The 22,243-nt window shown below is 44.0% G+C and overlaps 1 protein-coding gene across 4 annotated transcripts in view; it reads right to left on the reverse strand.

Moving 5' to 3' along the window:
* The window catches only part of ARHGAP21 (Rho GTPase activating protein 21), a 147,089-nt gene that overhangs the window by 49,632 nt on the left and 75,214 nt on the right, over positions 1-22,243 (reverse strand). For all 4 annotated transcript variants that reach the window (XM_069729580.1, XM_069729578.1, XM_069729581.1 and 1 more), the window contains exons 4-6: positions 18,322-18,414; positions 16,067-16,145; positions 15,262-15,316 (exon numbers count right to left, since the gene is read on the reverse strand). In XM_069729580.1, coding sequence (XP_069585681.1) covers positions 15,262-15,316; positions 16,067-16,145; positions 18,322-18,414 — 227 coding nt within the window. The remainder of the gene's footprint in view (positions 1-15,261; positions 15,317-16,066; positions 16,146-18,321; positions 18,415-22,243) is intronic.

Raw genomic sequence — 22,243 nt, forward strand, 5'->3', positions numbered from 1 at the left:
CTGGTGACCACTGATTGGAAGCTTTCTGCCTATACACAGAGAGAGCAGCCAATCAGTGGTGGGGGCGGGGTTATACGGAGTTCATGAATATGGAGGACTACCTGGCAGCAGGTTTACTAGTCCTCTAGTGACAATTTCATCAAAACTATAGTGAGCAGCCCAGTAAGTATCATCACAGGAATCGGGGTGACAAAACCTGGTGACAGACTCCAATTAAGGTTATTTGCAAAGCCGCTTCATTATTTATTTTACAAAAGGCACAAAAGAAATGAATGCAATATATGCAGAGCTGGACTACCGCATGTAATATCAAGAATGGGAATTATAGCAGGGGACATATTAAATGTGTGAAGTAAATTTAAGGGGCAAAATATTATTCCACAAAGAGGCATAATGGCGGCAGAGAAGGCAGACAATAAATCGGTGGATGAGGAGGATTAAATGGAGTCTAATCTCACAACAAACTGTGCGCGGATCACATGAATACTCATAACAGTAAAACTACTCATCTGCCGAGAGTCACAGAGGACGACGCAGACATACGCCGACAAATCACTGACGCACCAGCCTGTACTCATCAGTGAGAATGTTGAGTTGTTCAGACTCCATTCTGAGTTTTTCAGTATCGCCCAGACAGCATTAGTACGTAGCTACAGTATACGAGAGCACCATACCACTGCGTGTGCAAGAACTGGATGCAATGAGTGCCGGGAAATTTAGACAGAGCCTTCCAGATTCATGTTCTGGCACCGTATCAGCCTCACATGCACATAGGAGACAGTTGGGCCCCGCCTCCAAGGCTCACAGCCCCGCCTCCAAGGCTCACAGCCCCACCTCCAAGGCTCACAGCCCCACCTCCAAGGCTCACAGCCCCACCTCCAAGGCTCACAGCCCCACCTCCAAGGCTCACAGCCCCACCTCCAAGGCTCACAGCCCCACCTCCAAGGCTCACAGCCCCACCTCCAAGGCTCACAGCCCCACCTCCAAGGCTCACAGCCCCACCTCCAAGGCTCACAGTTTTAGCTTAATAGTGTACTGCTCATTGCCTTGGTTACCGGCCACCTCTGCAGATTATTTCCTAGACATTGAGTGTGCGCTTACAAGCTCTTTTCTTTTAGAGCCTACAAGCGTTGCGTAGGAAGCTGAGCAGATTGCCGGGCAGGATTCTGTGCTCCTCTGACGCTACAGAGTCCGAGCTGTCTCTGCGTGCCGCATCTAACAGAGAACACAGCTGGGCCAGCGCAGTGCGACCATGCAGCTGGTCCGGACAATCTTAGGGAAAACATCGGCCCCTGGAGGACAGGAAGCAGGGAGGCAGAGGAGAAGTGCGTTCCTCACGAAGAGTCATTTTTATCTTTTGGAAACTTTAAAAGGGGCTGCTCTCTCATCTGCACGTGGCAACTCTGCAAATGGAGGACCACTTTAACGCTGCGTTATAACCTTGTAATAACACAGTAAGGCACTGGTGCAACATTAATGGGAAAACCTCTTACAGTACCATGTTTATCTGCGCAAAATGGACAATGAGAAAAACAGGAGCGTGTGAGGTTACAGAAACCGTGAAAAATCAGTTATTTTAACCTAATACATGGTCTGAAATCACCCAGAGCTGTTGTCGGGAATAATGAGAATATTGTTGATGGAGCCGCCTGCAGCATCACATGAGAATTACCAACAAGATAAGGAATGTAATCTGTTTACAAAAAAATTGGTAGAATCACTAGCGATCAAATGTCACCACTGTGGGAAGCTGAGCATTTTCACTGCAGCGGCCTCTGCAGGCGAAGTCTGGTAGCGCAAGTTGTCCATTCATTTGAATAAGACATGGTGGCGCTGAGTCCTCCAGAGTAGGAACCACTCTTTAATAGAGTTATTGGACAACAACCTGATATATCATTGACCTCCTCTATTCCCCAGGGCAGAACGGAAGAAGTGCGAACTGAAACTCAGTGATGGTGCAGACAACCATGGATAGAATTGGATCGATTATGCAATTGACACCGATGAAATTCCGATCAGAGGGCGTCTGTATGATTTGATTCTCTCGGATGAGGAGATTGAGGGAAAAAAGAGAAAAAAAGAAAAAGTGCACCATCTTCTCCATCCTGTTAACATGTGGAAATCGGACTGCACTCAGAATTCATCAGAGTGCAATCCGATGGTTTCCACGGACTCATTGACATGCATGGCCGAATGTGATCAGAATCCGTACTTGGATATGTGCACAGCCCCATAGACCAACATTGGTTTTGAGTGCGATTTAATGTTGTCGGATCGTACTCAGACTGAAAAATATGCTCGTCTGCACCAGCCCTTAGAAGTCAATGATTTTTCTCGCACGCAAAGAGTCTGGATTTTCAGTGTTTGGTTCTTCTGTCACTTTTTACCATCAGGACTAGGTGTCTCGTGCCTCCTGGTCCCACCAGGCCCCACCCCTGATTGGCTTCTTTCGGTGTATACACAGAAAGCTGCCAATCAGAGGTGTGGGCGGGGTCATACAGAGCTCAGCATTAGAGCTCTGCTAGATCCGCAGCAGAGAAAACTAGGATTCTATCACAACTGCTGCACCCAGTAAACTAAGTGATGCATCGCTGGAATCAGGGTCTCCGTCCCTACATCCCTTTGCTGTCACATTACAAAGCCAAAAACCTGCTGAGAGATTCCTTTTAATGTATCGTTTAATCTCTAGCTTTCAGCCACGTCTTCAAGGTATTGAGCCCGTGTGTGACATACCGCTCTACGTAATTACATGAATCTATGGAGCCATCTGCAGGCCACTCCACAATGTGTGGGTCAAGTTGGTGCCAGGCAGAGAATTACTTACAGAAAGGAAATGATGATTAGACTTTATCTAATTATCATGCTATAGTAATACAAGCCATGGCTTAGACAACGGTCTCCTGTGAAGGTAAGCGACTGACGGTTTCCAGCATGCCTCGGCGGATATTTTATTTTTTTCTCCTTTGGAGACGACACACTGGTTACTTCTAGTTCGGTATCAAGACCTATATGTAAGCTGAAGAAATATGAGGGGAAACGAGACCCGACACGATCAAATGACTTTCCTCTTCCCAATTCATAGTAAATTGCGCAACGTCTTATCCCGCCAACAGACGTACGGACGGGACGCTCGCGACATCGTCAGGCTTTTCCACCAAAATCACAAGAGTAAAGAAAGAATTTGCAGTATTCCCCATCAGCCATTATTCATTTGTACCTGCTGCAACGCCTCTTGACCTCGTTAATCAGGGGTCAGAGACCCGAGACCACCCAAATGGAGGAATGAAGGGGCAGTGACTTGTACAATAGCTTACCCAGAGATCAGTAAGGGGCAGCACTTATGTCATCTGGATGATTTATCCCTTTAGTCTCAGAGTAAGATGTATCTCAGCATGCTCAGATAAGACGTTTTCTGGGTGCTCGACAAAAATGATTGAGTCCCCTGGTTTCATGGCTGTTCGACAGCCGCAACACATCCAGGGATCCCGTTGGTTAGGCAATCCCAGCATGTGTTGCAGCTGTTGTACAGCCATGAGACACGGAGCTGCGAAGACTCGAGCATATTATTCGAACACACCGAAAATACTCAGACTCGAGCATGCTCAGATAACACCTTATCCAAGCATGCTCACTCATCAATAATCCTTTACAGAGGATACGTTACAACACAATACGTGAGAGATTGGAAGTCGTTCTGCTGCCAACACGCAACCATTAGTAATCCCAAAAATTTGACTATCCGTTGGAATATTTGTATAGAAAAAAAAAATAATAATTTGGTTGAATGATAAAATTTTATGTTCCCGATCACAACCTTGTCTAATGTCCTAGATTTTCCAGGACTCCTGGGTCAAAAGGGACAGGGATGATGTAAGCCCTGACAAAAAAAAAAAATTGGTGTTCTGACTGGGATGGAGGGTACTTAAAAGGGAATCTGTCAGTAGGATCAACCCTCCTAAGCCATCTATATGGGCATGTAGATCATAAGAAGCCGAATAAAATGATACCTTGATATGTGAGATCCGATGTCTTGTGCCAGAGAAATCCACATTTTTCTTAATATGTAAATGAGCTGTTAAGATCTATGGGTTGGACATAGATCTCCCCGAGAATCAGCCTCCAGAGCTTATTTTATATGAATGGAGGAGTTACTAGTGAGAGACGTGTAATGGCTGACAGTCTGCTGTCCTGATCTACATGTCTCACACTGGCAGGCCCACCTTTCACATAAAATAAGATGTGACATATAAGCCATATACTTAACACTACAACTCCATCTAATACTGTAATAAACCCCAGCCGCAAGAGGAGAAAGAGCATATGGGGTTAATGTGGCCGTAAGGCAAATTACAAAAAAAAAGTCCAGGACACCCCCTCTACGGCCCCCTTACATATTAAAAAGATGAAAACAAAAGATAAAAGACGTTTTCTACAGATCAGCCATTAAACTGCAGCCAGACGACGGTCAAAAAGTAAATTTTCTGCCATTTTATTTTAGACTGCGGAGCTGCGGGTTGATAAATATGCTCCATTGTGTTAAACACAAGGCTACTGTTCTCACTCATCCATACAGCAATGGACAGTGCGGACTGTACAAGTATCAGACCAAGAGCAGCCGAGAATGCGGATTATGAGGAATCCTCCCCTCCCGTCAAGAAAAGCATGATTGTGTCCAACGCCATCCGGAGAAGACTAATCAGCTAATTAATTTCATGTAAAATTATCAACAATTCCTCAACCATGAAGTATCAGAGGCCTCCGTAACTCCTCACTTAGCCATCACCTATAACTTTATTTACTGCCACAGTCCAGAAACCAAAAATCCTCAGTGGCTCCTGCCACCACTGATAGGTGATATTATCGGTGATATTATAATTTAGAGGTAGAGCCTAGGAGGCTGTCCTATCTGTGCATAGATAATATAGAGGCAGAGCCTGAGAGGCAGGCCTATCTGTCCCTAGATAATATAGAGGCAGAGTCTAGGTGGTGGTCCCATCTGTGCCTAGATAATATAGAGGCAGAGTCTAGGAGGCTGTCCTATCTGTGCCTAGATAATATAGAGGCAGAGTCTAGGAGGTGGTCCTATCTGTGCATAGATAATATAGAGGCAGAGCCTGAGAGGCAGGCCTATCTGTCCCTAGATAATATAGAGGCAGAGTCTAGGTGGTGGTCCCATCTGTGCCTAGATAATATAGAGGCAGAGTCTAGGAGGCTGTCCTATCTGTGCCTAGATAATATAGAGGCAGAGCCTGAGAGGCAGGCCTATCTGTGCCTAGATAATATAGAGGCAGAGTCTAGGAGGTGGTCCCATCTGTGCCTAGATAATATAGAGGCAGAGTCTAGGAGGCTGTCCTATCTGTGCCTAGATAATATAGAGGCAGAGCCTGAGAGGCAGGCCTATCTGTGCCTAGATAATATAGAGGCAGAGTCTAGGAAGTGGTCCCGTCTGTGCCTAGATAATATACTGTAGAGGCAGAGTCTAGGAGGTGGTCCCATCTGTGCCTAGATAATATATCCTATGTCATCTTGCACGACTCGTTAAAGGGTTGATTGTGATTGTAGGATCGTTACTTTCAACATGTGGCGCTATAGAGTTCAAGTCCTCTTTTTCTCTGAAGAGGCAATTTGCACAATAGGTAATATAGATGCAGAGTCTAGGAGGTGGTCCCATCTGTGCCTAGATAATATAGATGCAGAGTCTAGGAGGTTGTCCCATCTGTGCCTAGATCATATAGATGCAGTGTCTAGGAGGTTGTCCCATGTGTGCCTAGATCATATAGAGGCAGAGTCTAGGAGGTGGTCCCATCTGTGCCTAGATCATATAGATGCAGAGTCTAGGAGGTTGTCCCATGTGTGCCTAGATCATATAGAGGCAGAGTCTAGGAGGTGGTCCCATGTGTGCTTAGATCATATAGAGGCAGAGTCTGGGAAGTGGTCCCATCTGTGCCTAGATCATCTAGAGGCAGAGTCTAGGAGGTGGTCACATCTGTGCCTAGATTATATAGAGGCAGAGTCTAGGAAGTTGTCCCATCTGTGCCTAGATAATATAGAGGCAGAGTCTAGGAGGTGGTCCCATCTGTGCCTAGATCATATAGAGGCAGAGTCTGGGAAGTGGTCCCATCTGTGCCTAGATTATATAGAGGCAGAGTCTAGGAAGTTGTCCCATCTGTGCCTAGATAATATAGAGGCAGAGTCTAGGAGGTGGTCCCATCTGTGCCTAGATCATATAGAGGCAGAGTCTGGGAAGTGGTTCCATCTCTGCCTAGATAATATAGAGGCAGAGTCTAGGAAGTGGTCCCGTCTGTGCCTAGATAATATAGAGGCAGAGTCTAGGAAGTGGTCCCATCTGTGCCTAGATCATCTAGAGGCAGAGTCTAGGAGGTGGACCCATCTGTGCCTAGATTATATAGAGGCAGAGTCTAGGAGGTGGTCCCATCTGTGCCTAGATCATATAGAGGCAGAGTCTAGGACATGGTCCCATCTCTATCTAGATTATATAGAGGCAGAGTCTAGGAGGTGGTCCTGCAGGTGCTGCGGTGAGACATGCAGCCGCAGGGACTCGGACATATTATTCGAGCACGTAGAATACACTCGGTCAGCACCCCAGCATGCTGAGATAACACCTTATCGTTCGTTCATCACTAGTTACAATCATGCAGCTCTTACTCAGCACAAGGTCACCCATTCATTTTAATGGGCGCTATTTAATACCACTTGCCCTTGCAAGAGGAAATGCACCATTAACTTCAAAAAGAGGTGATCTGCAATACCAAACAAAACCTATAAAGCGGAGTGGCGCTGTTTTTCATTTTGTGGAAGCGGGCAGCAGAGATTTTTTATTCCTGCAATCCCACCGAGGGTCCTGGTGCTACACGTGAAATGACGTCATATTAAACGGAAGAATGCAGGAGTCTTAAATACCAATAGTGACTCATCTGATCTGGAGGAACTGGAGTGTAGCGAGAATATGGAAATTCCCTGGAATAGGGCAGGACTTCAATAAAAAGCAAGAATCTGCCCTGAAGTCCAGCATCCCGGAGTCGCCTCTTCACTGTAGACGTTGACACTGGCGTTTACTATTTTATGAAGCTGCCAGTTGAGAACCTGTGAGGCGTCGATTTCTCAAACTACAGACTCTAATGTACTTGTCTTGTTGCTCAGTTGTGCAGCGGAGCCTCCCACTTCTTTCTACTCTGGTTAGAGCCTGTTTGTGCTCTCCTCTGAAGGGAGTAGTACACACACCATTGTAGGAAATCTTCAGTTTCTTGGCAATTTCTCGAATGGAATAACCTTCATTTCTAAGAACAAGAATAGACTGTTGAGTTTAACATGAAAGTTCTTTTATTCTGGCCATTTTGAGAGTTTAATGGAACCAACAAATGTAATGCTCCAGATTCTCAACTAGCTCAAAGGAAGGTCAGGTTTATAGGTTCTCTAATCAGCCAAACTGTTTTCAGCTGTGCTAACATACTTGCACAAGGGTTTTCAAGGGTATTCTGACCATCCATTAGCCTTCTTACACAGTTAGCAAATACAAAGAACCATAAGAACACTAGAGCGATGGTTGTTGGAAATGGGCCTCTACACACCTATGAAGATATTGCATTACAAACCAGACGGTTGCAGCTAGAATAGTCATTTACCACATTAACAATAGATAGAGTATTTCTGAATCATTTAATGTTAGCTTCATTGGAAAAAAAAACTGCTTCTTTCAAAAATAAGGAAATTTCTAAGTGACCCTAAACTTTGGAACGGTAGTGTGTATACATATATGTATATATGAGAGCGTATACGTACGTACGTATTCCTTATTAATGCTGATGTTACTGCTTATCACAAGTTATTTCATTACGCTGTTTCTCCGGCCGACACATTATGCTGAGATATGTACTTTAAATTTAGGATTACTTACTGAATTATAGAAAAATCTCCATTATATCTGCAAATGTGGGCTGAAATGTATTCATCAACAGAAGTGCAGTGTTTTTTAGTATTTTATTTTCTATAGGAAATTAGCATCAAGATATTCCAGCCACTAGGACTGCGGATCCTGGGGTCACTTTTGTAAAAGTTTAAAATGTAAACCTTTAACAAATATATATTATATATATATATATATATATATATATATATATATATTTTTTTTTTAACTGCCCTTTTAACCCTGCTGTTCTGTTCGGTCTGGGGAGACCTATTTTGAACTTTGGTATTTTTTGGGGTGTTCAAGATGCGGTTCTGAAACTTGTGGTTGATTGACTTAAATGAGGATGGGTCGGTCGGCCACGGGTTTCAGAGCCGCATCTTGAATATTTTAAAGAATATTGAAGTTCAAAGTCGGTCATTTTTGACCAACAGAACAGCAGGGTTAATTGCTGAATTGTGTTAGTCCAGGTCCCTAGACACCCACCGCACCGATCACTCGACCTCACCCTCATGGGTGCGTAGCTCAGCAGACGGGAGCACAAAGCTCCTGTGTGAGTGTGCGCACAGAGCGGAGCATGGATTCACGGGCTGCGAGGCACGAGCTGTGCTTGTCTGCTGACAGGTGCACTTCTCTGGTGGGGTTTTCTTTGGGCAATAGGTGGGCGTCTCAGGACCTGAAACATTATAATCTGCTTGCAATTAAAGGAGAATTAAAATAATTTTTCATAAAATTAAAGGGTTACTCTTTAAGGGAGCTCAGTAGTGCAACCCAGAAAAGTGTTTGGGAGCCTCATAAATCAGTGGTGGCGTACTTTAGATAATAGAAGAAAAAAACACAAAAAACCTTTTAAATACTAGGAAAATCAACAAACTAATTGACCTTTTAAAAATGTAAGTAATACGGGTAGTGGGACGGGAATGTGACGAGAATGCACGCCCTGAGCCTGGTTACTGATTAGTATCAGTGTGTGAATGAGTGCGGTATGTGGGGTGTGCACACATGGAATTAGTGTGTAATAAGTGAATGTTGGACTTCCGCCGCGCGTGTGTCATGGCCGGCTAGTTATATTCAGATCTATCAACTTATAATAGAATTGTGCAAGTGGCTAAACACTGTTGGCTCAAATGTAAGGGTGGTCCTCATGGCAAATACCAGGAAGACTTCACATCATGGCTTCTTGGGGATGGGCAAGAGGAGAGGGATGATGGGCTACAGGAAAAAAACACAAAAAAACTATTGATGGTCTTGTCCCTTGACAGTAAGGCTGTGTGCACCCGATAAAAACGCTATAAAACCGCAAAAAAAAAAAACCGCATACAATAAGCATCCCATCATTTAGAATGAATTCTGCATGTTTTGTGCACATGATGCTTTTTTTTTTCTGCGCAAAAAACGCATCGCGGTAAAAAACGCAGCATGTTCATTAATTTTGCGGTTTTTGTGCAGATTTGCCACTACAAAATGCATTGGGAAATGTCCGGAAAAAAAAGCATCAAAAACGCACCAAAAACGCGTCAAACGCATGAAAATTTCTTGCAGAAAATTTCAGGTTTTTCTCAGGAATTTTCTGAGAGAAATCCTGAACGTGTGCACATAGCCTAAATATCATCAGTATTTACTATAAAGTGAGCCGGGACAGACTGGTACCGCTAAGCACGTCCGCCACTTACAGGTGCTTCTCATAAAATTAAAATATCATCTAAAAGTTAATTTATTTTGGTTCCTCAATGTTAAAAGTGAAACTCATTATATAGAGTCATTACAGAGTGATCTATTTCAAGTGTTTATTTCTGTTAATGTTGATTATGGCTCAGAGCCAATGAAAACCCAAAAATCATCATCATTAGTTGTTCTTTGAGGCATCCATTATATATGATTGACAAGATTTTATGTGGATTTATTTGAAATAAACTTTAATGACTTCTTATACACTTCATGTGCCTTTAATGCTTCTAAGTAATACAGTTATGTATGAAGTGTGACCTAGGGAATTTAGGATTTTTTGAGTACTAATATGCATACATACAGTGGCACCTGTTGGCCATAAGCTCGCTCTACTATATAGACATAGTGGCATCTATTGGCCATAGAATCTACTATATAGGCATACAGTGGCATCTATTGGCCAATAGGCTAGCTCTACTATATAGGCATACAGTGGCATCTGTTGGCCATAGGCTCTCTGTACTATATAGGCATACAGTGGTATCTGTTGGCCATAGACTCTACTATATAGGCATACAGTGGCATCTGTTGGCCATAGGCTCTCTGTACTATATAGGCATACAGTGGCATCTGTTGGCCATAGGCTCTCTGTACTATATAAGCATACAGTGGCATCTGTTGGCCATAGGCTCTCTGTACTATATAGGCATACAGTGGCATCTGTTGGCCATAGGCTGTCTCTACTATATAGGCATACAGTGGCATCTGTTGGCCATAGGCTGTCTCTACTATATAGGCATACAGTGGCATCTGTTGGCCATAGGCTGTCTCTACTATATAGGCATACAGTGGCATCTGTTGGCCATAGGCTGTCTCTACTATATAGGCATACAGTGGCATCTGTTGGCCATAGGCTCTCTGTACTATATAGGCAAACAGTGGTATCTGTTGGCCATAGGCTGTCTCTACTATATAGGCATACAGTGGCATCTGTTGGCCATAGGCTGTCTCTACTATATAGGCATACAGTGGCATCTGTTGGCCATAGGCTGTCTCTACTATATAGGCATACAGTGGCATCTGTTGGCCATAGGCTCTCTACTATATAGCCATACAGTGGCATCTGTTGGCCATAGGCTCTCTGTACTATATAGGCATACAGTGGCATCTGTTGGCCATAGGCTCTCAGTACTATATAGGCATACAGTGGCATCTGTTGGCCATAGGCTCTCTACTATATAGGCATACAGTGGCATCTGTTGGCCATAGGCTGTCTCTACTATATAGGCATACAGTGGCATCTGTTGGCCATAGGCTCTCTGTACTATATAGGCATACAGTGATATCTGTTGGCCATAGGCTCTCTACTATATAGCCATACAGTGGCATCTGTTGGCCATAGGCTGTCTCTACTATATAGGCATACAGTGGCATCTGTTGGCCATAGGCTCTCTGTACTATACAGGCATACAGTGGCATCTGTTGGCCATAGGCTGTCTACTATATAGGCATACAGTGGCATCTGTTGGCCATAGGCTCTCTGTACTATATAGGCATACAGTGGCATCTGTTGGCCATAGGCTCTCTGTACTATATAGGCATACAGTGGCATCTGTTGGCCATAGGCTGTCTCTACTATATAGGCATACAGTGGCATCTGTTGGCCATAGGCTGTCTCTACTATATAGGCATACAGTGGCATCTGTTGGCCATAGGCTCTCTGTACTATATAGGCATACAGTGGCATCTGTTGGCCATAGGCTGTCTCTACTATATAGGCATACAGTGGCATCTGTTGGCCATAGGCTCTCTGTACTATATAGGCATACAGTGGCATCTGTTGGCCATAGGCTCTCTGTACTATATAGGCATACAGTGGCATCTGTTGGCCATAGGCTCTCTACTATATAGGCATACAGTGGCATCTGTTGGCCATAGGCTGTCTCTACTATATAGGCATACAGTGGCATCTGTTGGCCATAGGCTCTCTGTACTATATAGGCATACAGTGATATCTGTTGGCCATAGGCTCTCTACTATATAGGCATACAGTGGCATCTGTTGGCCATAGGCTCTCTGTACTATACAGGCATACAGTGGCATCTGTTGGCCATAGGCTGTCTACTATATAGGCATACAGTGGCATCTGTTGGCCATAGGCTCTCTGTACTATATAGGCATACAGTGGCATCTGTTGGCCATAGGCTCTCTGTACTATATAGGCATACAGTGGCATCTGTTGGCCATAGGCTGTCTCTACTATATAGGCATACAGTGGCATCTGTTGGCCATAGGCTGTCTCTACTATATAGGCATACAGTGGCATCTGTTGGCCATAGGCTCTCTGTACTATATAGGCATACAGTGGCATCTGTTGGCCATAGGCTGTCTCTACTATATAGGCATACAGTGGCATCTGTTGGCCATAGGCTCTCTGTACTATATAGGCATACAGCGGCATCTGTTGGCCATAGGCTGTCTCTACTATATAGGCATACAGTGGCATCTGTTGGCCATAGGCTCTCTGTACTATATAGGCATACAGTGGCATCTGTTGGCCATAGGCTCTCTACTATATAGCCATACAGTGGCATCTGTTGGCCATAGGCCCTCTACTATATAGGCATACAGTGGCATCTGTTGGCCATAGGCTCTCTGTACTATATAGGCATACAGTGGCATCTGTTGGCCATAGGCTCTCTGTACTATATAGGCATACAGTGGCATCTGTTGGCCATAGGCTCTCTGTACTATATAGGCATACAGTGGCATCTGTTGGCCATAGGCTCTACCATATAGGCATACAGTGGCATCTGTTGGCCATAGGCTCTCTACTATATAGGCATACAGTGGCATCTGTTGGCCATAGGCTCTACCATATAGGCATACAGTGGCATCTGTTGGCCATAGGTTCTCTGTACTATATAGGCATACAGTGGCATCTCTTGGCCATAGGCTCGCTCTACCATATAGGCATACAGTGGCATCTGTTGGCCATAGGCTCTCTGTACTATATAGGCATACAGTGGCATCTCTTGGCCATAGGCTCTCTGTACTATATAGGCATACAGTGGCATCTGTTGACCATAAGCTCTACCATATAGGCATACAGTGGCATCTGTTGGCCATAGGCTCTACCATATAGGCATACAGTGGCAGCTGTTGGCCATAGGCTCTACCATATAGGCATACAGTGGCAGCTGTTGGCCATAGGCTTGCTCTATACAGTGGCGTCAATTGGCCATTAGCACTTCTATAAATATGGAAAAATGTCATTCTCCAAAAATAAATGAGCACCCTTACAAAAGGAAAAGTCTACAAAAATTACAGAGAAAAATGAAACTTGTCTAATGCTATAAATAGGGTGGAGGTTTGGATGAAGGAGTAGTGACAGCTCAGCTGGGGAACTAGCAGTTAACGAAAGAAACAGAAGCAAGCGCCTGGATTCATGTTGTATAGGTTGATGTACAAAACATATAGCACAAGTCTGTAATTAAGTAACGAGAGAGGCTGCGAGTAACCATGGCAACGAGTCGGCTGATTGACAGAGAACACGCTAAGGATCGTACTCCGCCGTGCAGGCAGCTCTTACCAGAGACTTAGACTCTCGCATAAAAGAAAATTGATCATTCCCAGAGGCTTCACCTTCTACTACGTGATGATCCCAGCGTCATCGGAATCACAAATCATTGTACTTTTAAGGCAATAGTCTGCTCCCGAGCCCACTCCATACGACTACATCAATTATTTCAGAAAATGGTCACCAATCCAAAAAAATAAATAAACTGTGAAAAAGGCCTCATTTATTTAAAGGTGTAGTCCACGGTCAATAAAACCAAACTGCTTACTTACATTCTACCAATGTAACATTAAAGAGGACTGGTAACTTGCTCACAAAAAATTGAAAAATATTTTGTATGATTCCCTGAGCTCTGCTGATTCTGACGCTATTTTCCCTTTTAGGCTGCGTGGCTCTATTGCGGAGATACTCGCATTTGTTTTTCTGGAGCGTATTATGTGAAATCTCCACTTGCAATCCAACTGGGCATTTCTTCAGTCTTCTCTGGAGGCGTGCGCTTCACCACTCTATGCGGCCAATCACAGCTCAGCAGCTGATCTTGCAGTTTAAGTCTCAGACCCTGGTGAGCTGTGATTGGAAACATCTGAACTAGAAGGGTGAAAGTGCACGCCCCCAAAAGACTGAAGAATCGCCCAGTTGGGATGCGAAGCAGAGATTTCACATATTGCTCTCCAGAAGAAACAAATGTGAACCTCTCTCTAATGGAGCGACGAAGTGCAAACCGGGAAAGACCAGCGGAATCACAAGAGCTCAGAGATTTTAACCAGATATTTTATAGCAAGCGATAAGTTATATTTAATTACAAAGGTTATTTTCAAAAATGAAAAGTATGGAGGAAAAAAAATGATGCGCTGAGAAATTTAATTTACTCTACAATTTTGCCAAAAAACAAACTAAAAACACCTCCTTGACTCATCACGCATTGCTCAATACAACGATGAGACAGAGGCAAAAGTCAAAAACAACAATTAAACTTATTTCAACATGTTTTCCACATGACTTCAATTTGTTGGCGTGCACGCCGCTCCTGCAAGTTCTAGGTTGGGTTTACACAAAACATCAATCTTCAATCTGACCCGACCTGTGCCCCAATTACTGATTGTTATAACATTATTAAGAGCAGTTGCCTATTGAAAAAAAACAAACATGGCTGCTTTCTTTTGAATATAGCAGAGAATTTTGCAGAGCAGCAGTTGAAAGCAGTTTCTAAGGGAGCAAAGGAGTCATTTGTAAACTGTTACAGCTGCTATTGATTGTGTCTAGTGAACTAAACGCTGTTAAAACGAAAGACTAAGCTGCAATACCACATACAACCTGAAATTCTACAATTGTGCATTATAGGTTTTCTGGTTTATCCCTCTTAAAGAGTAACTTTATTTTATTTTTTTTTAATTATCCTCAAGGCTTTGCAATGCTATGAAGAACTTCTGCTACATTTCATTACCTTATTTTGCTTCCTTTAATCCCAATCAAAATGCTGCAGTACCGTTTCAGCACCCAGCTCATGCTCCTTTAGAAATGACTTTTCACTGCTGCACTACAAAAATCCCTACGCTACATTCAAAAGAATCAAAAAGTTGCTTGTCCGAGTACGAGGTTGGTAGCAGAGGCCAAGAAAAATAAAGTCTCCTGCACAAACAAGGCAAATACTGTACTGTTGATTTTTTTTTAATGTAGTGTACAGATTTTGTTGAGCAGCAGCTGAAAGCAGCTTCTAAAGAAGCATAAACTGGCCATGTGAAAAAACTTTGGAGAAGGCAATTACAAAAAAAATTATCACTTTGCAAAGCTCGGGAGATAATTAAAACAAAAAATTACAATCTGAAATCTTCCTATCAGTTCAGTAACAGGGGCAGTATCTCTATGTCAATGCTGTCTCCATTACTGCAGGGACCCTCCAGCGAGCCCTGCGATGGCTTCTTTCTGGCTGCATTTGAGGTCTTTATTCAGCCACATTTGGCCGTTGCTGAGTAAATCGTCACCTATGGATATATTTGACATATGCCGATGGGAGTTTTCAGTGTGAATGCAGCCTTAGAATGTTACAGCCTAAAACCCTTCACCCCAGGTACTACAGGTAGACACTTACCAGCTGGAGAATGTCTTCATCTTTTGGCATCACGCTAAGTTCTAAGGTGGAATCACTGCAAAAAAATGACATTTTACATCCTGGTTAGTTACATCTTTATTGGCATTTGAACGTCTCCATCTCACATTACTGAAAACTTAGCAGGAGCCCGTTTCTGCCCCAAATACCACATTCCCAAAATTCTTACCCAATCTCTCATCTGAAAAATTAGTCATCTCTTCCTTATTTGGAAACATCTTTGGCCTGGCATGGTAAACGAGGCCGACGTGAAAATGTGTATAAACATATATCTATATATATAGCATAACATAGGAAAGATGGCAGTTAGCACCCGAGCATGCTCAGATAACACCTTATCCAAGCACGTTTGCTCATCACTAGTGGTCACCTATCGGCGCATCATGCATAGGATAACATTAGCAATTTTTTACTCTTTCCACCATGTTTAAGAAGTGGCAAAAATAGCAGGAGCAATTGCACAGAGGACCAAACCTCCAGCAGCACGTGCAGATTTTACACCAGAAATGGCAATTTAAAAAAAAAATAAAAAAAAATAAAAAAAAAAAATCACAAAGCAAATCTGCGCCACTTTAGATCAACAGCGAAGGACGAGCTACTTTTATTATTGCGCATTTTACGCCAACACAAATCACTTCTAAGACGGGGGTCCCCGCTTAATTGTAAAGTGCTGTGGAATATGTTGGCGCTCTAGAAATAAAATTATTATAGACCCCTTGTCGATAGATCATAAAGCAGAAGATATAAACCCCCCGCACAGGCAGACGCTACACAGTGCAATACATACCTGTTCTGGATTAACGCAATCACTTGTGAGTACGTCTTCCCGATGACGCTCTCCCCGTTCACCTTGATGATTCTATCCCCTAAAAGATCAAAAAGGAAAGAATTCTATACAAAGACTCCGGTAACAAGAGAACATCGAAAAATCACATTACAAGGGAAATCTAATCGGCAGATGCAGGCTAAATCCAGACACTCTGGACTCAAAATTTGCCACAAATTTGTAAACTGATGTGGGTTCATCCTACCCACTGGAAAAGGGAAAATCTGCAGGAAAAAAAAAAAAAATCGGCCACAGAGTTCGCATGCCGCGACTGGGAATCTCGATTCCACAGACCTTTTCCTTTACCTGTGGATATGGATTTTAAAACTCCATTCATTTACGGGGTCCTCTAAATGTCTGCTGATCTCCTACGTGGTGCGAGTATTCACCCTTAGAGAGATCGTCAGAAAATCACAGAATGTTTAAATCAGACTGACAGACGCTGTAAGAATAAACTGGGTATGCACTAATCTAGGTCATTGTGAAGTGAGGGGGGAGAGGTGAGCTGTGACATCACCTATTGTGAATGGTGGATCCTGTGTTATCTACTGTATATAGAGGTGTTATCAGTCATTGTACAGGAGGAGGAGGTGAGCTGTGATATCACCTATTGTGAATGGTGGATCCTGTGTCATCTACTGTGTATAGAGGTGTTATCAGTCATTGTACAGGAGGAGGAGGAGGAGGTGAGCTGTGACCACCTATTGTGAATGGTGGATCCTGTGTTATCTACTGTATATAGAGGTGTCATCAGTCATTGTACAGGAGGAGGTGAGCTGTGACCACCTATTGTGAATGGTGGATCCTGTGTTATCTACTGTATATAGAGGTGTCATCAGTCATTGTACAGGAGGAGGAGGTGAGCTGTGACATCACCTATTGTGAATGGTGGATCCTGTGTTATCTGCTGTATATAGAGGTGTTATCAGTCATTGTACAGGAGGAGGAGGTGAGCTGTGACATCACCTATTGTTAAAGGGAACCTGTCACCAGTTTTTTTGCCTATCAACTAAAAATATCATCCAATAGTGTGAGCTATACATTCCCCAACTACTTGTGAACCCCCCCATGAATCCCCCATAAGAACCTTTAATATTTCTCCCGTGCTGTATGGAAATATCCTTGGTCCGGTCCGATGGGCGTTGGTTCTGGCCCCTCTCCCCACCCCAAATCGGCGTGCTGTACGAATTCCGTTCTGTGAATAGCGTTGTTCGCGTACAGGTCCCGCGCGTGCGCCTTCAAATTGCCTTCTGCACGTGCGCAGTATGCTTTGCCCAACTGCGAGGAAAGCCGAAAAGCGATTAGCACGCATGCACCGGTACACTACGTCCCGGAACACAGTGAAAGACTTCAGGGACATAGTACTTCCGGAGCATGTGCACTAATCGCTTTTCGGCTTTGCCCGCAGTTGGGCAAAGCATACTGCGCACGCGCAGAAGGCAATTTGAAGGCGCACGCGCGGGACCTGTACGCGAACAACGCTATTCACAGAACGGAATGCGTACAGCACGCCGATTTGGGGTGGGGAGAAGGGCCAGAACCAACACCCATCGGACCGAGGATATTTCCATACAGCGCTGGAGAAATATAAAAGGTTCTTATGGGGGATTCATGGGGAGTCAGGGGGGTTTCACAAGTAGTTGGGGAATGTATAGCTCACACTCTATTAGATGATATTTTTAGTTGATAGGCAAAAAAAAATGGTGACAGGTTCCCTTTAATGGTGGATCCTGTTTTATCTACTGTATATAGAGGGGTTACCACTCATTGTATTCTGCTCGGTGATGATAATGAGACTGCTGAACAGTCTGCAGCACAGTACAGTATGGATCTAGTAGTACGTCTAGTGGCGAGTGCGAAACCTGAAAGAATTCTTATATCCATCATATAGGCAGTAATATGTAAAGTTGGAAGAAAAAAAAACAACGTAATAGTTAAAAGTGTTTTTCCATTTTCAGCAAAGTACACCAAATGTTTTCAGGCATGTACAACACCAAAACCCAGTTGTACCATGTCCGGGTCCAGCAAAGGTTCTCTGCAAAAACTCGAGTGGGGGAAGGAAAGCATCATCTGGTTTAGACGCCTTACAAGTTTGGGGGTGCACTTTGATGAAAATGGAAAACCCCTTTAAATTTTTCTTTCATTTTAACATAAAACATTAATTTAAATAAGTCATTTTCTGACTAAATAGTCCCTTTAACAAAGTAATAAATCACCTGTGCATAACCCGGCTTCATGTGCTGGACCGCCTTCCTTAACTTGCTTCACAAATATGGTGTCCATTGGCTCCAGCCGGTTTCGGGGTCTTCCTATGGAAGAGATGTAGATCTTTACAATAAAGGACTCGCACAATACAACTATCACAAGTCCCGTAGTGTGGATGCTATATTCACCATAGGCAGGCTACAAATACATCACAAAGCCTTACAGAGCTTATAGGTTGTTGTTTTTTTTTTTTTTAGATGCAATTGTTAACCCCTTTCATGACATCCGCCATATATGTACGGCGCATGTCATGAACGGGCGTATGGAGCAGGTTCATGCAGCGAGCCCGCCCCATACCGGGCAGGTGATGGCTGTTAACTTGTTAAATGCCACTGTCAATCTCTGACAGTGGAATTTAACATGCGTATCATTAACCCCACCCATTGGCGCAGCCATGACACCCATGATGGGTTGTTGTCATCACAGCCGGGGGTCAGGTGATGACCCGCGTGACTATCATTATGGAACTCCTTTGAAATTCTGCCTGTGGCCGGGCTTCAAAGGAGAAACTGATCGCTGCATATAGCACAAGTGTGACGTCCCCTAAGGGGGCTAACAAAAACAGTAAAAAAAAAAAAAAAGTTAAAAGAAAAAAAAAAAAAACAAAAGTTCGAATCACTTTATTAAAAAAAAAAAAAAAAAAATTACAGGTGTAATTGCCGCATTCAGAAAAGTCCAATCAAAATTTAAAAACAATTTACCCAATCAATTAACACCATAAACGGAAAGAAAAAAAATAAATAAATAAGAATGGCAAAATTAGGTATTTGTGGTAGGTGAAATTACACAAAAAACGCTGAAACAAGCGATCAAGAGTCACATCTATCCCAAAACAGCACTAATAAAAACTTCTTGCCCCGCAAAAAAATAAATAAAATAAAGCTATGACACTGCTCCGTGGTTCAAAAACAAAAATGTAGAAAAAAAAAAATGTTACGGTTCTCAGAAAATTACAACCCCCAAATTTTCTTGCAAATTTCTGATTTTTTTTCACCACATAAAAAAAAAAAAAAAAAAACTGGACAGGTTTGAGAATCATATTGAGAGGTAATTTTATCACAAAATGTACGCAGTGAAAACAATTCCCCAAAAAACTCAATTGTGGGGGGTGTGGTGGGGTCGGGTTCACAATTTCAGTGCATTTGGATTTTTTTTTCTCCATTTTCGAGCACAGTACATGGAAAAATGAACGATGTCATTCAAAAGTACAAAAAACAAGCCTTCTTATGTGTATGTGGACAGAAAAATAAGAGTTATGGCTCTGGAAAGTAGGAGGTAAAAACGGAAAAACAAAAACGGAAAGGGTTAAAGGGGGCCCTCACCATTACGCTAACGGTACCGTTAGCGGCAGGTTTGTGGTGCTTTGGGCAACTTGTTTTAAAACGTTTTAGAACTATTTTTGAGACTAAGGATGAAGCAAATTTTCCAACAATGCAAATAAGAAAAAAATATCTGCCGTTTTGGGTCCACAGCACCTATGCAGACTCATGCATCTCTGACCTAATACAATCAAATCCTTTATTAACAACAGTACGGTCACACTTAAAGATCCACATTAAAAATTTGTGCACAGCGGGAAAGATCCAAATGAAAACCGCTCCCATGTGATGGCGGTGCTGCGGTTTGCACGGATTTGGAAGCCATGTCACTTAGGCTACGTTCACATTAGCATTATGCATGTTTGCGTCGGGCGACGCAGCGGCGACGCATGCGTCATGCGCCCCTATGTTTAACATGGGGGACGCATGCGTCTTTGTGCTGCGTTGTGCGACACATGCGTTTTTTTTTTTTGCCACAAGCGTCGGGCCAAGAAAACGCAACAAGTTGCATTTTTCTTGCGTCCAAATTTCGGCAAAAAACGACGCATGCGTCGCAAAACGCAGCGTTTTTGCGTGCGTTTTGTTGCGTTTTTGTTTGCGTTGTGTGTTGCCGGCGCACAAGGCAAATGTGAACGTAGCCTAAGTGAGATTCTCAAGAAGTAGAAGAAAAAAAACACATTAAAGAAAATAATAAATTCCTAAATACCTCTGAATTAGCAAATCACATGTGTTTCATCTAGGGAGGTAATCATTATTGAATGAAAACGGCCTGGTGTTTTCACACTGCTGGAAACCTGTGCAGTCGGACGCCCCGTCCACTCCCAGAGGACCCCTTTAATGAAGGGGGGCCCGGGGCAGACAGAGCGGGCCGGGGGCCCGGGGCAGACAGAGCGGGCCGGGGGCCCGGGGCAGACAGAGCGGGCCGGGGGCCCGGGGCAGACAGAGCGGGCCGGGGGCCCGGGGCAGACAGAGCGGGCCGGGGGCCCGGGGCAGACAGAGCGGGCCGGGGGCCCGGGGCAGACAGAGAGGGGGCCCGGGGCAGACAGAGAGGGGGCCCGGGGCAGACAGAGAGGGGGCCCGGGGCAGACAGAGAGGGGGCCCGGGGCAGACAGAGCGGGCCGGGGGCCCGGGGCAGACAGAGAGGGCCGGGGGCAGACAGAGAGGGGGCCCGGGGCAGACAGAGAGGGGGCCTGGGGCAGACAGAGAGGGGGCCCGGGGCAGACAGAGAGGGGGCCTGGGGCAGACAGAGAGGGGGCCTGGGGCAGACAGGGCCGCAGGTGAGCTGTGATGTCACCTACTCTCAATGACTGGTCCCGTGTGATGACATTGTGCTGGAGGACAGCTGTGATCTACACTGAACACTTTTCAGCCCATCAGTGGTCAATACATCAAGATCTCATTTATTTAGATATCACAAAGGACAAAATATAATGTAAAAACTTGACCTTAAAGACCGGCTATTTTAGCGCAGATATATATATTTTTTACAGTATTTCAAAACACTTCCCATCCGCACCCGTCCGTGGCTTTCCCGGGTCGGTGCAGAGTGTTGGCAGGTACTAAGCAAATACTTAAAATATAAAGTGGAATCATTTTGGGTTATCTCCTGTATCGAGAGTCAATTAACCCTCGCTCATGGGTCAATTATTTAATAAAACGCCGTCTTTTTTAGCCATTCCAATGTTCTCATCGGTAATTTTGATCGCATGCTCGGCAAACTCTGGACACACCGGATCAGATTTCAATCAATTCCTCGGTCATTTACATTGATGCGGCGTCCAAAAGCCACCGGGCTACGGAGGTTACCGAAGATCTGGAGAACGCACGAGATTGTGAAGTATGGAGAGGTAGTAAGTGTCCAGGAACGTCCGGTCTAGGTCTCCTTTGAAGGTGCACCTGCGCTCGGCCAATTACTTGGCCCTAATGGGATCTCATTATTGATACCGATCCGGAGGTCACACTAGAAGAAGCCGGGTCTAGAGGATTCGTATGGAGGCTTCTTTCATCTGGGGCAAGCTCGGTGTCAGACAGCCGTGATGGCCAGAGCTCTACCATGGAGAGCCCCTATTCATGGTCACAATTAGGCCTTATTCTGCCTACAAGAAAAAAAACGGCCCGATTTCTATCATTTTACCATCAGTGCCTTCTCATGAGTATGAAGAAAATGGGGGAGAAGAGTTAAGAGCACAGTAAATGTTTGTGAGCTCTCGGATGACACATGGACCCATTATCTCCACTTCAATACGCGAGTTTGCCCTACAAATTGACCACTATTTAAAAAAAAAAATAATAAAAAAAAAAAAAATAAAATAAAAATGAAAACCATTGTTCTGCCCATTTAAAAAAGAAACAAAAAAAAAAAAACATTAAACCAAAACCATTAAAAAAAAATAAATCATGAAAACGTTTCCAAATGGGTATGTATGTATCCTTCCAATGAACAACACACAACATACCTACATGGAATATTGACGTCTGACTGAGTCCGTGAGGGGTGGAGCAGCTCAGGTTTGGTAATGCAGAAAGACCCCTTTGTGATCAGGACCTTGAGGTG

This window comes from Ranitomeya imitator, chromosome 6 (assembly GCF_032444005.1).
Source record: "Ranitomeya imitator isolate aRanImi1 chromosome 6, aRanImi1.pri, whole genome shotgun sequence".
Taxonomy (NCBI): Eukaryota; Metazoa; Chordata; class Amphibia; order Anura; family Dendrobatidae; genus Ranitomeya; species Ranitomeya imitator.